This window comes from Myotis lucifugus, unplaced genomic scaffold, assembly GCF_000147115.1.
Source record: "Myotis lucifugus unplaced genomic scaffold, Myoluc2.0 scaffold_29, whole genome shotgun sequence".
In the NCBI taxonomy this organism is placed as follows: Eukaryota; Metazoa; Chordata; class Mammalia; order Chiroptera; family Vespertilionidae; genus Myotis; species Myotis lucifugus.
Window position 1 is genome coordinate 5,311,482 of NW_005871077.1, and position 13,773 is coordinate 5,325,254.

General features: G+C 36.5%; 1 protein-coding gene across 3 annotated transcripts in view; it reads right to left on the reverse strand.

The window, feature by feature from the left end:
• ITGB1 (integrin subunit beta 1) overlaps positions 1 to 12,159 on the reverse strand; it is a 29,575-nt gene extending 17,416 nt beyond the window's left edge. For all 3 annotated transcript variants that reach the window (XR_002828696.1, XM_006086679.3, XM_006086678.3), the window contains exons 1-5: positions 12,069 to 12,159; positions 9,308 to 9,393; positions 6,286 to 6,508; positions 4,359 to 4,529; positions 2,539 to 2,777 (exon numbers count right to left, since the gene is read on the reverse strand). Coding sequence is in view for 2 of the 3 variants with exons in the window: in XM_006086679.3 (XP_006086741.1) it covers positions 2,539 to 2,777; positions 4,359 to 4,529; positions 6,286 to 6,508; positions 9,308 to 9,393; positions 12,069 to 12,135 (786 nt within the window). In the remaining variant the exon portion in view is untranslated. The remainder of the gene's footprint in view (positions 1 to 2,538; positions 2,778 to 4,358; positions 4,530 to 6,285; positions 6,509 to 9,307; positions 9,394 to 12,068) is intronic.
• Positions 12,160 to 13,773: the final 1,614 nt, after the last annotated feature.

A 13,773-nucleotide genomic window follows, 5' to 3' on the forward strand; every position in this document is an offset into this window, starting at 1 on the left:
TCTCTCAGTAATTCTGTAATTATGTTTGTCTAAATTTACTGAATACATCTATTTATGTCCTCATAAGACTGTAAATTCCTTGAAGGCAGAAATTAAGTTTATTAATGCTGGCAACTCAGTGGAACATATGTCTCTATTGCATCTATAGTGAGTGAACAGTTACTCTCAGTTAGCGTAACAATCAGAAAGATAGTAGTGGCCATGAATATTATGGCTTGCTTTAATCCCACAAGCTGAGGCAAAGTCAGAGGTAGCCCAGAGAATGCTCTCTCTCACCAGTGAGCTGCTAACAGGATCACAAATGAATGGCTGGAAAAAAAAGTTGTCAGGCTAGGCACTACCTAGATTACTCTTTCTTTCCCTTTAAAAGCAGGCTACCTTTAAATTGCAACTACCCAGAGAGATGTCAAAAGTAACAATAATATATTAGTTAATTTTCTGCTGAGTGCTTAGTGGCACTTTAGATGGATTACTATATTTAAATTTCATAATATGCCTAATGAGGTATATCTATTATTATCCTTTCTTAAGGAAAAGGAAACAACCCTCTAGAATGGCTAAGTAAATTCCCTGAGATCAGTAGTGACGGAAAAATTTGAAGTCATGTTCTAATAGTCCAAAGACTGCTCTCTTAATCACTATACCATGGTGTTATATTATATTATTATCTTAGATATCATTAGCACCCTAGCAAAAATTGTTTGAAAAGTAACCAGTAAGAAACATCTGGAATCAAGGAGGGACTTCTAGGGAATAGGAGTACTACAAGAAAAAAAAGGGGAGGAATGATACAATAGTAGGTACTTAAGACAAACATTACCCAAGTGCCTATCAATAGACAAGTGGATAAAAAAGCTGTGGTGCATACACAATGGAATACTACTGGGACATAAAAAAGAATGAAATCTCATGAATGGACCTAGCGGATATTATACTAAATGAAATAAGTCAGATAGAGAAAGACAAATACCAATGATTTCACTAACATGTGGAATCTAAAGAACAAAATATACAAATAAACAAAACAGAAACAGACTCATAGATACAGAGAACATACTGATGGTTGACAGAAGGGAAGAAAGTTGGGGGATTGGGTGGAAAAGGTAAAGGGATTAAGAAGTACAAATTGGTAGTTACAGAATAGTCACAGAGATATAAATTAAGCATAGGGAATATAGTCAATAATATTGTAACAACTATGTATGGATCCTTGAAATATCAGGGATCACTCTGTAAAGTACATGACTAGTCTAACTATTATGCTGTACATTATCTACCTCACAGTGTTTTCTAATTTCAGCTTCAAGTACCTCACTATAAGGTCATCCCAAAAGCTTCAGCTAGTAAATGGATCATAAAATTCTAATCACTAGTATAATGCTACTACTGAAAATCTTATAATTAAAATCTCAGCCCTAGCCAGTTTGCCTCAGTGAAAAGAGCGTTGGCCTGCTGACTGAAGGGTCCCGGGTTCAACTCTGGTCCAGGGCACATGCCCAGGTTTCAGTCTCGATCCCCAATAGCGGGCGTGCAGGAGGCAGCCGATCAATGATTCTCTCTCATCATTGATGTTTCTATCTCTCTCTCCCTTTCCCTTCCTCTCAGAAATCAATAAAAGTATATTTTTTAAAAAATTACAAATATTATGTCTTCTCAAAATATTATGTTCTCGGCTTACAAATTAGGAGAAAGGTCAGTGTGAGAGAGAAACATCAATTGGTTACCTCCCATACATGCTCTGACTGAAGATCGAACCTGCAAGCTGGGTATGTGCCCTAACAGAGAATTGAACTGCGACCCTTTGGTGCATGGGACAACACTCTAACAAACTGAGCCACACCAGCCAGGGCTAGGGAAAGGCATATTTTAAAGATGATAAGCAGAACGTTGATCAAAGGAAAATGACACCCGAGACACTGATCCATTTGAGCACTTTTAATGCTACTGTGATACCTCAGATGACCTCAATTCTATTTCTGGCACAAAGCCAGAAAGTCAAGATACCTACGTTTCTTCTAAAACCTAGAACACCAGCTGAAGTGCCTAACTGTTTCAAATGGTAAGCATTCTGGATTTTTAAAACCCTGTATAAATGAACTAAGTGACTAGTTCAAATAGAGACATGATTACATATGCTTATATAAAGCACTTTCGGTTGGAGGAAATTTAAGGGACTAAATTCTGTACTTCTCTGGAATAACTGAGTATGATATGGTAATAAAGATAATTTTTCCCATTAACTGATAGTAAAATCACACTAAAATTCACACAAATAATATTCCTTTGCAGAAAATGAGCCGAAACCGGTTTGGCTCAGTGGATAGAGCGTCGGCCTGCGGACTGAAAGGTCCCAGGTTCGATTCCGGTCAAGGGCATGTACCTGGGTTGCGGGCACATCTCCAGTGGGAGATGTGCAGGAGGCAGCTGGTCGATGTTTCTCTCTCATCGATGTTTCTAACTCTCTATCTCTCTCCCTTCCTCTCTGTAAAAAATCAATAAAATATATTAAAAAAAAAAAAAGAAAATGAATGCACTTACCCCACAAACTGCAACTTGCATGATTGCATCAAAACCACCTTCTGGAGAATCCAAATTTCCAGATATGCGCTGTTTACCAACAAGATCATTAAATACTCCCCCTTTATCAGTAAGACTGAGCACATTTTTGTAGCTAAATGGGCTGGTGCAGTTCTGTTCACTTGTGCAAGGGTTCTTGAGCTTAGCTGGTGTTGTACTAATGTAAGGCATCACAGTCTTCTCCACAAATGAGCCAAACCCTGTGTAAGAAAAATGCATAAAGAGAAACGGATGGATAGATGAATGGATAAATTTGCATTAAAAAAAAAATCAAGAATGTTACCACATGTAAGTCAATCTTTTTCCTTACAAGAAATAATAAGATTTAAATAATAAGGTTTCAAAGGAAATCATTATAATACGAAAAATCCAGGTCTGAAATGAGAGTAGGCTATACTGGCTGGTGCAATCATATTAATTAGTAATGAAATAGCATCTGAATACTCAACATGTTCATAAAATAAATCAACAAATTAATGACTAAATTCCTAAACACAAGCATGCATTTCATTATCCATTTGGTAGAATATCAGCCCTCCACATCCGTGGGTTTTGCATGTGCAGATTCAACCAACTGCAGATCAAAAATATTTTTAAAAATCTCAGAACATTACAAAAAGCAAACATTTGAATTTGCCATGCACCAAGCACTATGATGAACTCATGTGAATAAGGTGACGAGTAGGCAGATCCTGCTGTTGGCCTAAATGAAAATACCATCCTAATAAAGAGGGAATATGCAAATTGACCATCACACTGTCACAAAGATGGTGGCGCCCACAGCGGAGGCGGGGTTTCCATAACACAAGATGGCTGCACCCATAGCAGAGATCGAGTTCCCGTAAACGAGCAATCAGCAGGGGTCTGAGGCTGCATGGCGCTGGGCTGGGGCAGGGGACCTGAGGCTGCGCTTCCCCCGCCCGGTGGGGCTTGATGGGGGCCCTCAAGGTGCGCCTCCTGCCCCGGTGCTGGGTCAGGGGACCTCAGGCTGCTCCCCCTTCCCCCCGGGCCAGGGGACCTCAGGCCGCGTCCCCCACCCGGTGGGGCTTGACGGGAGACCCAAGGCTGCGCCCCCTGTCTGGCAGGGCTTGATGGGGGACCTGAGGCTGCACCCTCCACCCTGTGGGGCTTGACAGGGGCCCTGAGGCTGTGCTCCCCAATCCGGCAGGGCTTGACAGGGGCCCTGAGGCTGCACCCCCTACCCAGCAGGGCTTGACAAGGGTGGGGCTGGCCGGGTCTGGATCTCGCCCAATGGGGGTGGGGCTGGCTGGGTCTGGGTCTTGCGTGATTTTGAGGCACCACGGGTGGGCGGGGACTAGACTCTGGGTCCCGTGGCGTGCCCCAGACTCTGACAGGAGGAAGTTTTTCATATACATTTTACTAATTTTCTTTCATCTCTGACACTTCTATTATAGAGAAAGGGCAAATAGCAGTATTAAAATATTTCCTCTAATCCCCTTTTAATGTGCATAAATTTCATGCTCTGGGCCACTAGTTCTTTATATAAAGGACTTGAGCATCCTTGGATTTTGGTATCAGCATGGGTCCTGGAACCAACACCCAGTGGATATGAGGCATAACTATAATCTGTGTTAAATAACATGGTAGTATATATAAGAGAGGAATAAGAAAACAGAAAACTTATTAGATGTGTGACAAAATTATCAGTCCTTTCTGAAAGAAAAGGCTAAAACCTGACCTTATTTATCTCATAAGCATGTGGTGAAGAACAAAACTGCCAAGATTTATACAAATGAAAATTATTTTTTCAATATCCCTACCTATTCGGAAGTCCGAAGTAATCCTCTTCATTTCATTCATCAGATCTGTTCCAAGACTTTTTACATTCTCCAAGTCATCTTTCATAGAGTAAGAAAGGTCCATTAGGTAGTAGAGATCAATGGGATAGTCTTCAGCTCTCTTGAATTTTAATGCAAATGTTTGAGGCTCCCCTAATTAAACAGATATTAGAAAATGAAATTAGCTTGTTAACAATAAAAGCAATGAGGAAAACCAAATAGACTGTATTTACAAGGTAAACACCATAAAATGAAATGTATTATTGCTGTATTTTTCACAAAATTCCATATGTAATACAATGGGTGTGTATTCAATTTCATTCACAAATCTTTTTAAAATGCCAGAGCCTGGGGATACAAGATGAAAAAGACAACATCCCAAATCCATAGTAAGTAAAACAGACAAAAATGGTTGATTTATAACTAGCACAGAGGAAAACAAGTACATGGAAAAACATAAATGAGACTGGGGTGGGTGAGAAGGGCACATTATAAGGAACACCTGACTTTTTAGAGTTTGAAGTTCTAAATCAAGACTGTTCTCTGTTTAATGGGATCCTACTATATGCAAATAACAAATTCTGTTTTTTTACTTTAGAAAACCTGGTAAAAAGTTTTAAAAATGACTTACAGAGACAAAGAGATTTGTTAAGAAACTACAGCAAAAATCTAAGACAGTGAAAGTCTGAATGGAAACAGTGAGGAAGGAGAAGAGAGAAGAGTAAGAGGTGGCAGGTATAATTCACTTAGAAAATACACGAGAAGGTTTGAGTGAAAAAAAAAAAATCATAAAAATTTTAACTTGTAGTCCTAGCCAATTTGGGTGGATAGAGCACTGACCTGTGGGTCTAGGGCTCTATTCTGGTCAAGGGCACATAGCAAGGTTGCAGGCTCAATCCCTGACCCTGGTCAAGGCACATGTGGGAAGCAACCAATCAATGTGTTTCTTTCACATCAATGTTCCTCTTTCTTTTTCTCCCCCTCTCTTTCACTCGCTCTAAAAATCAATGAAAAATATCCTCGAGTATGGATTAACAACAACAACTACCTTGTAGATTATTTCTATGCAAATTTCTAGTACATAATTCAATAAATGGGTTTGAAGCTTAAAACTCTGTGCGACAGTATACAGTATACAAATGGTTTTAAAGCCGTAAGAGGAAAGCCTACAACTAGGAGGACTGCAAAAAGAAAGGAAGACAAAAAGACACAAAAAAAGAGATTAGAAAGCAGTATTAAGAAAAACGAGTGATATCATAGAAGTCAAGAGAAAGAGCATTTCAGAAGGCTCAAAGGCATCACTTGGAACAGAAAGGTTAAAAAGAAAAAGCCCCCCCGCCCCCCCCACAACAAGGGTACACTAGACTTGGTGGTTCAAGGTGATGGTAGAGCCTTGTCAGAACAGGCTTAGAAGCAAAAGCTTGACTGCACCAAGTTGAAGAGTAAATAAATGGGAGTGGAAATCAGGGACACAAGTAATGTGCACCACTCTTTTGAGAGAAAGGGGATGGACCTTGGAAGGAGTGGGAAGAGGGCTTGTGTTTTGTTGTTGTTGAGATACGAGATTGCTACAGATTCTGATAAAAACCTTAATAATTTAACAATACTAAACATATACAAAGGAAAAATATAGGCTAAAATGCTGTCTGCATATAGGAACACTTTTATTTTTAAAACCCAATAAATCTAATACTTTCTTAATCTTTAACAATTATTATTTCAAGTATGTATTACAAATTGTTATGTCTGGAAAAACATGTCTAAAATGTAATGTATTCCACATTTCTACTTGAGAGCCAGTCCACATATGAAAATGAACCCTCAACAGAAACTGATAAGAGACTTATATAAAGTTGTTGTCAAAAAGCTCAAGTAGAAACAAAGGTATTCACAGAATTAGATTTCTTACCTGATCGTAATTGCAAAACCAGCTGCTGTGGTTGGATCTGCGTAATATCTTCTGGTTTGAGCTTCTCTGCAGTTCCTTTGCTACGATTGGTTACATTTTTATTTTTCTTTATATCTTTGGAACCTCTGGGATTTTCTATATCATCTGGATGACAACCCTTCTTTTTTAAGGCTTCTAAATCATCACATCGTGCAGAAGTAGGCATTCCTTCTTGTAAAAATGTCTAAGTGACATATAAAATATAGGTATAAATAAAAAGGTCAAATCTTTTACTTAATTGCAAATACACAATCAAATTGTGCAAATCAAGTGACATATCGAATGTACTTAATTTCTGGTTTTTAAACAAAATGTTTCCTTCATCCAATCCATAATAAGTGCTCTTGTTTATAAACAAAAGTAGAGGCCCGGTGCACGAATTCGTGCACCAATGGGGTCCCCCAGCCTGGCCTGTGGGATCCAGCCCAAACTGGCTCTCTGACATCCCCTGAGGGGTCGGAGAGAGACGCGGGAGGGAGTTTGGCCAGCCAGGGAGGGACCATGGGCGGGCTCCAGTGCGTGTCCAGCCCATCTCGCTCAGTCCCGATCAGCTGGACCCCAGCAGCAAGATAACCTACCAGTCGAAGCATCTGCCCCCTGATGGTCAGTGCATGTCATAGCGAGTAGTTGAGGCCTTAGCATATCATTAGCATATTATGCTTTGATTGGCTGAATAGCCGACCGGACGACCAGACACTTAGCATATTAGGCTTTTATTATATAGGATATTTCCCTGGAAAGTAATACTCTTTTTACTAATATATTATTAGTAATTTATTATTTTAATAATACTTAGGAGTGATCTAAGTGTACATTTTAATTATGCCACCTGCAAATTCAGAGTATCTAATAAAATAATTTATTTAGTGAAATCACTAATTCAGCATGGTTAACATCCACTAATAATGTATATACAACCAAATATCAAATATTTTTCCTTAAGAAAATTCCTTAGAAGCCTCTCATATTATGTAGCATTCTCCACCATAATAACCTTGAACAATATATTGCAGAAAACATGTTATTTTAAAAGCCTCTTTATTAATGATGTCATTTTAAACCAAAAGAAGAAATTTAGCACAAATTTAGTATTCTTGGAGGTTTAAAACAATTTTAAGTATTGGCTATTACTGTAAACAATACAATAAGTGATTATATGACAAGGGCTATGAATATATTTCGACAAGGTAAACTGTAAAAATAGAAAAGATCATAATGGTATGTAAATGGTACTTGTGGCTTGGGGCAAAATTCCCAGTAGTGACATGATTTCAGAATGTGTTATACGTCAACAACTTAGATGGAAATAAAAATTGTATCAGATGACCGAAGTACCTTAGTAAAAACAAAAACACTGCTTTTAAGATGTATATAAAAGATTTTGAATAATACGTTTTCATGAAATGTGAGGAGGGGAAAAAAAACAATGTGAGTGTATGTGTGTATGATTTTTAAATGTGTACATATAACTAAATCAATTATTATAATAGATATTTGACATATATCCCTAAAAATTTTATATTTCGTAAGTCAAAAATTTTTTAAATCTTAACATTGGGAAAATGAGAAAATGCCTTTCATTTGTGGTCACTTATGTTCACTTTGATATGGTATTTTATGATCTACCAATTTTATGGTGTTGTATATAGTTAGAACACTTAAATACAAAAAATAAACAGTGGTTTTGATCAGTTGTTTTTCAAGGGAAATATAAGCCTAAATGAGAGCATTTAAATAATTAGAAAAACAACTGGGGGAAAAAACGTGCCATGGATCAGATGGTTCAAAGTTGTACTGTTTTTATGTATTATCAAACTTAAATTACTACCTAGTATATTATTACTTTCCAAATATTAGCCAATTCGGAAATCATAACATGTAAGTAAAATGTCATTAAACATATTCCAAAATAGCCTTTAATAATTTAAGAATTATGCTACAAAGATCAAAGGCTAAACTACTTAAATAGTTTGGGTAGGATAACTGTCATCTCCGGACAAACTATAACCCTAATAAAATGGATACTGTTGATGATAGTAGCTATCACTCATTTAGAACCTTCTAAGTGAAACTGCAATTAAGTTCAGCACTTTCTATTTCCTCCATTGTCTCCAATTTAATTCCAGAATACTATTTTTAGGAGAACAGAAAGTAACCAAAATTTTGAAATAACAAAACAAAAACCTCTCATTTTGTCTTTCATATGGTCAAACCAAATTTGACCAGTTATGTCTATAAAACGGATACTTGAAATGTGGAGGTCAAATGACTGAATAAAAACAAATAATAAGTTTTGACCTTCTGATATTCACTCTGAATAAATTATATATTTTCAAAATGACTTTCCTTCAATTCCTGTTCTAATCCATCCATTCATTCATTGGTTTGTTTATTCATTCCCTCATTCAACATTCAGTAAGCTATTGTGGAAGGTTCCATGTTAAGCAATAGAGATGACAAAAGTGAATAAAATTTAAACCCTAACTTCAATAGTTTGCAAATCATTTAGGATATAAATCAATTCCATATTAGTTTAACTCAAATATAATTAGAAAGATTAATTTATACCTCTCCCATCAATAAAAGGGAAAACCCTAAAATAGTCAAATTAAATGGCTAGAGTTTTAGGGGCAGCTATCCAATGGAAATATAATACATTCCACAAAGGTGAGCTATATATAAAATAATGATTTTTAAAAGTATTAATAATGTTGAAATGCTAGTAAATCTTCAAACTTTGGTATTTATTTGAGGCTTACAGCAATTCTCAATTTGAACCACCCATACTTCAAGTGTTCAAGTCACATGAGGTGTTGATCAGCACAACTCTAGACCATCACACAATACTGTACACAGAGTTGACCCTTATTCAACAAACACTGCTTTAAATGAAAATTCACATCGAGCTCTTCCAAGGATACAGTTGTGTGTAACACTAAATGACTAGAGAATAAATGGAAAGAATTTGTGCCGTCTTACTTACTGAATTTGTACACCATCCACAATTTGGCCCTGCTTGTATACATTCTCCACATGATTTGGCATTTGCTTTTAAACATCTATTTTCATCTGTCAGGGGAAAAAAGAATAGACCATTTTACTTGATATGTCAAAAGAGAAAATAATAAACAATCAGGATCACAATGACAAATAATCCAATATATATATGAACGTTAAATATGAATACTATGATCTAGATCTGCCCTAAAGAGGCCCCAAAGAGAAGTGATTCTGGGTTACCTTAACACAAAGCCATAAAAAGACAGTTATCTTTCTTGTCTTCTATAGCAAGGACTACATACAATTATTGATGCACATTTATCCTTTTTGTCAAAGGCATAATTCCAGATCTATCAGGTTGAATGGTCATAATTGTCAGTTTTCTTACAAATGGGCAAAGCATACTTCATTTAAGTCATATCGCCATACCCTGAGCAGTTTTCCCTTCATTTTTATTATGTTAAATAATTGAAAAGTTCATATTCATCCAAGCCAAAATCCCATGACTTATCAGGCTCTGTGTTCAAAGTATGTTTTACAATTCTTTAATCTAAATATCAGCATGCCTTTCATGTGGTAAACACTGACATGGACTGTCTCCAATGTGTCTTTTCAGATTATGCTCATTATGGAAAATTTGAAAAATACATAAAAACATAAAGAAAAGAAACCTAAAAATTAACCACAATCTGCTCATAAGATATAACTACTATTAACAATTTGTATATATCTTTCCAGGCTTTTTTCATATAAATAGATAAAAAAATATCAAGAATGCATAATATATATAAACGAAATTGAGGACATACATTTTGTGTACTACTTCTTATACTTTAGCCTGAGTATCATTATAAATTCTTCAAAATGATGCCTTTTAATAATTGCATATTTCATTATATTGCACCCTATTTAGTGAAAAAACTTGTGTTCACACATCCTTACTCACATGCACACACAAACCCCTGAAACACATATGTACATAGATGCACCCACTCAGATGATCCCATTCTTACAATATAAAACTCTATTTTTTATCATAGATTTTAAAAAAAATACTGAGTTGAAGAATATTAATGGTTTTAAAATCCTTGATACACACTAATTTCTACCCAGAATTAATATTCTCACAAGCAATATACAAATAGCATTTCATTAACTGGTATTTAATTAATGCACTAAGTAATTAATATAAATTTTTCAACATCACTAAGTAATTAATATAAATTTTTTTACTCTTTTAATAGGTATAAATTAGAATATCAATTCATTGTCAATTATTTAAGATCTCTCATTTTTTCATATTTTTACTGACCATATCTTTTGTAAATTTTCTATCTTTTGCAAATTTTTCTATTATGTTCATATGTTTTTATTGGATCTCTACACATGATAAAAAAATTAAACCCTTTTTTGATTTTCTTATTGTTGATGGTGTTTTGACATATAGATATTTTGGGATTTTTATGTTGTTGTTGGTTTTATGAATTTCAAAATTATCAATATTTCCTTTATGATTTCTTTCATTTTTCTGTGTTGTAAGACCTTCCTATCTGAGATAAAATAACTGTTCTACAGTGCATTTTTTTAGAATTGGAGAACAGCATTCTATTATTTCAGATGTGGATGCACCATGGTTTCTAAGAGGATTAAATACATTTTTGTCTTTATTTTCCACTCCTCTACTAACAACACCAACATTTTTCAAGACTTTTTGATCAAAGAGTAGGAACATCTACTCGTCAACTGTTCCTGGTTTCAGTTTTTTAGAGCATAATAGATAGTTCATAATCTACCATTCTACACTTTTCTTCTAAATATATTACATGTTATTGCTTTTTCTATGCTCAAATCACTCTATTACATTCTCAAAAGTTTTTTCTGTAGTGTATTGCTGCGACTTTCGCAGCAGGGTTCAAGATCTGAAGGAGGGGCCAATGCACAAATGAAAATGCTATACAAGAAATATGAATTTAGAAGGCATTGGGGGCCGGTTGGAGTCTCTTTCTTGAAGAAACACACCGACTTCTGGCCTGGTCTGCTATTTATTTACTTGAATACACATTTGACCTTTAGCAATGCATACAGGCATATCAAAGGTAAAGTTTGGTAAACAGTAAAAGGATTATCAGGTTAGGGAATTGCCTTGAGCCACCACTGTATCAACAAACGAGGTGCTTAGCATCAGCCCTGCTAACACCCAAGGTCCAACAGCCTTCCGAGTTCCTTGGTGCACTGACAGTATTGGCAAGAGGTGGCTTCCTGCAGTGTATTATCTCTATATATAAAAGCCTAAGCGACTGAACGACTGGTCAACCGGTCGCTATAATGTGCACTGACCACCAGGGGACAGATGCTCAATGCACATGATCGTTCTCCCTCCTGTCTGGATCGGGCCTGCGGGGATCGGTCTGAACCAGGCTATCAGACATTCCTCGAGGAGTCCCGGATTGCGAGAGGGTGCAGGCCAGGCTGAGGGACCTTACCAGTGCAAGAATCTGTGCACTGGGCCTCTAGTATCCTATCATTTTAGCATTTCACTTACTAACCTGCCTACCATCTTTCGGGGTGGCAAAGGTGAGGGGCCTTGCAGGCCATAGTAAGGACCTTGCCTTTTACTCTGAGTGAGATATTGCACGGCTTTCAAATGGATCAGCAGGATCTGATTTAGGTCTCCCTGGAATATAACTGGTCAAAAAGCCATACAAGATACTGAAATGAAAACACAAATATGATTTTTTATTTACCTGCTTGGCCAAACACATAGCAAACTGAACTGATCAGTCCAATCCAGAAAATCAGTTGTAAATTCATCTGAAATATAAAATGTACATTATATTTTAAAAAATACATTAAACATAAAACATTTCCATCCACCTTATCTTCTGTTGATTTTATAAACATACCTCTCAATCATTTTTTCTCCAACCTTTCTCCACACCCCAGTCATTTTACCTTTCCTCTCCATGAACCTCATCTTTCACCTACATTAACTAAAATAACTTTCATAACAAATCTCCAGAATCTGTTCTTACTTTTCTTCAATTCACATATATTTTAACATATAATTAACAGTATTTCAAAAAAGAGTAACGGTGGTAAGTAGTTAAGGGATAGGATCAGTGACCTCTGGCTATAGCCATCTTTGACTATAAAAGCTCCCTAACACTATAAAAGCTATTAACAGTCTTTGTCCTGTGAAATATCTATCTCTATACTGCCTATGGCTCCTGGGGACCAAACAGGCATATCCAGAATACAACATCCTCTTACAATTTTTCAATAGTTTTTATTTTTCTTCAGGAGACGACCAATATCCTGTACAAGGTCCTGACTCAATTTTTTTAATTACTTCTTTTTAAGAAAATCAACTTTTATGCATGGAGTTAATAAAATATTTAGTTTAATTCCCCACAATTTCTATACCTACAAACTAGACTCCAAAAAGGTGGGGGAGGGAGAGGCATAAGAAACCTTAAAGAGGCTTAAAGTTTTACAGAGTCTCTAAAGAAAAATTAAACAATATTTTGTATATTAAGCAGAATAACCCAAACCATTATACACACACACACACACACACACACACACACACACATATACACACACACACACACATATATACATACATACACTAGTGTCCCAGTGCATGGACTCATGCACATTGAAAGGAAATTAATTAGAAGAAATATTTTAATATCTCTATTCACGGCTTGCTAATGAAAAGAAAATAGGATTCTATCGAGTCTCGAATCTACCTACTCCAGGACTTCTGTGAGGATCAAATGAGATGAGGCACAGGAAAACGCTTCACAAATATTTGGTTAAACTGTTATTACCCGGCGCCCACAGCATTTCTGGGCTGGGCTGGGCTGGGCTGGGGGCTGCATTTTTTCCCATGGGGTCTTAGCAGCATTGGCTGCAATTTGGTGGAGTGTCGCTCTGGGGTGGTGGCGGGCTGTGACCCACTTGGGGGAAGCCGAGTGTTGGTTTGTTGGCGCCACGTCCGTGATGCTGTTTATTTTAAAATGGCCAGTGCACGTCATAGCAGCTCCTGCATTGAGCATCTGCCCCCTGGTCATAGCTACTGGTCGGACAGACGAACATTTTGCCTTTTATATATAAAGATAACAATTTTCTGTGAATCAAAGTTTTTACTATATTAATCTATAACTTTCCAGAGTTTATCAAAGATGGCTATAGCCAGAGGTCACTGATCCTATCCCTTAACTACTTTCTGCTTTGAACTAGCAGCCAGTCAAATAATTATGCATAAGTATCTGTCCCTACCATATAAAAAAACAAACACAGACAAAAAAAAGGAGAGCTCCACTAGTTATCAAATAAAAAGAAATGAAAGCAATATAAGGTAAACTAGCAAGCAAAAAAAAAAAGGGGGGGGAGTCTTTTTTTAACCTAACGAAACTTACTACAGAAGACTGAGAGAAACCAGAT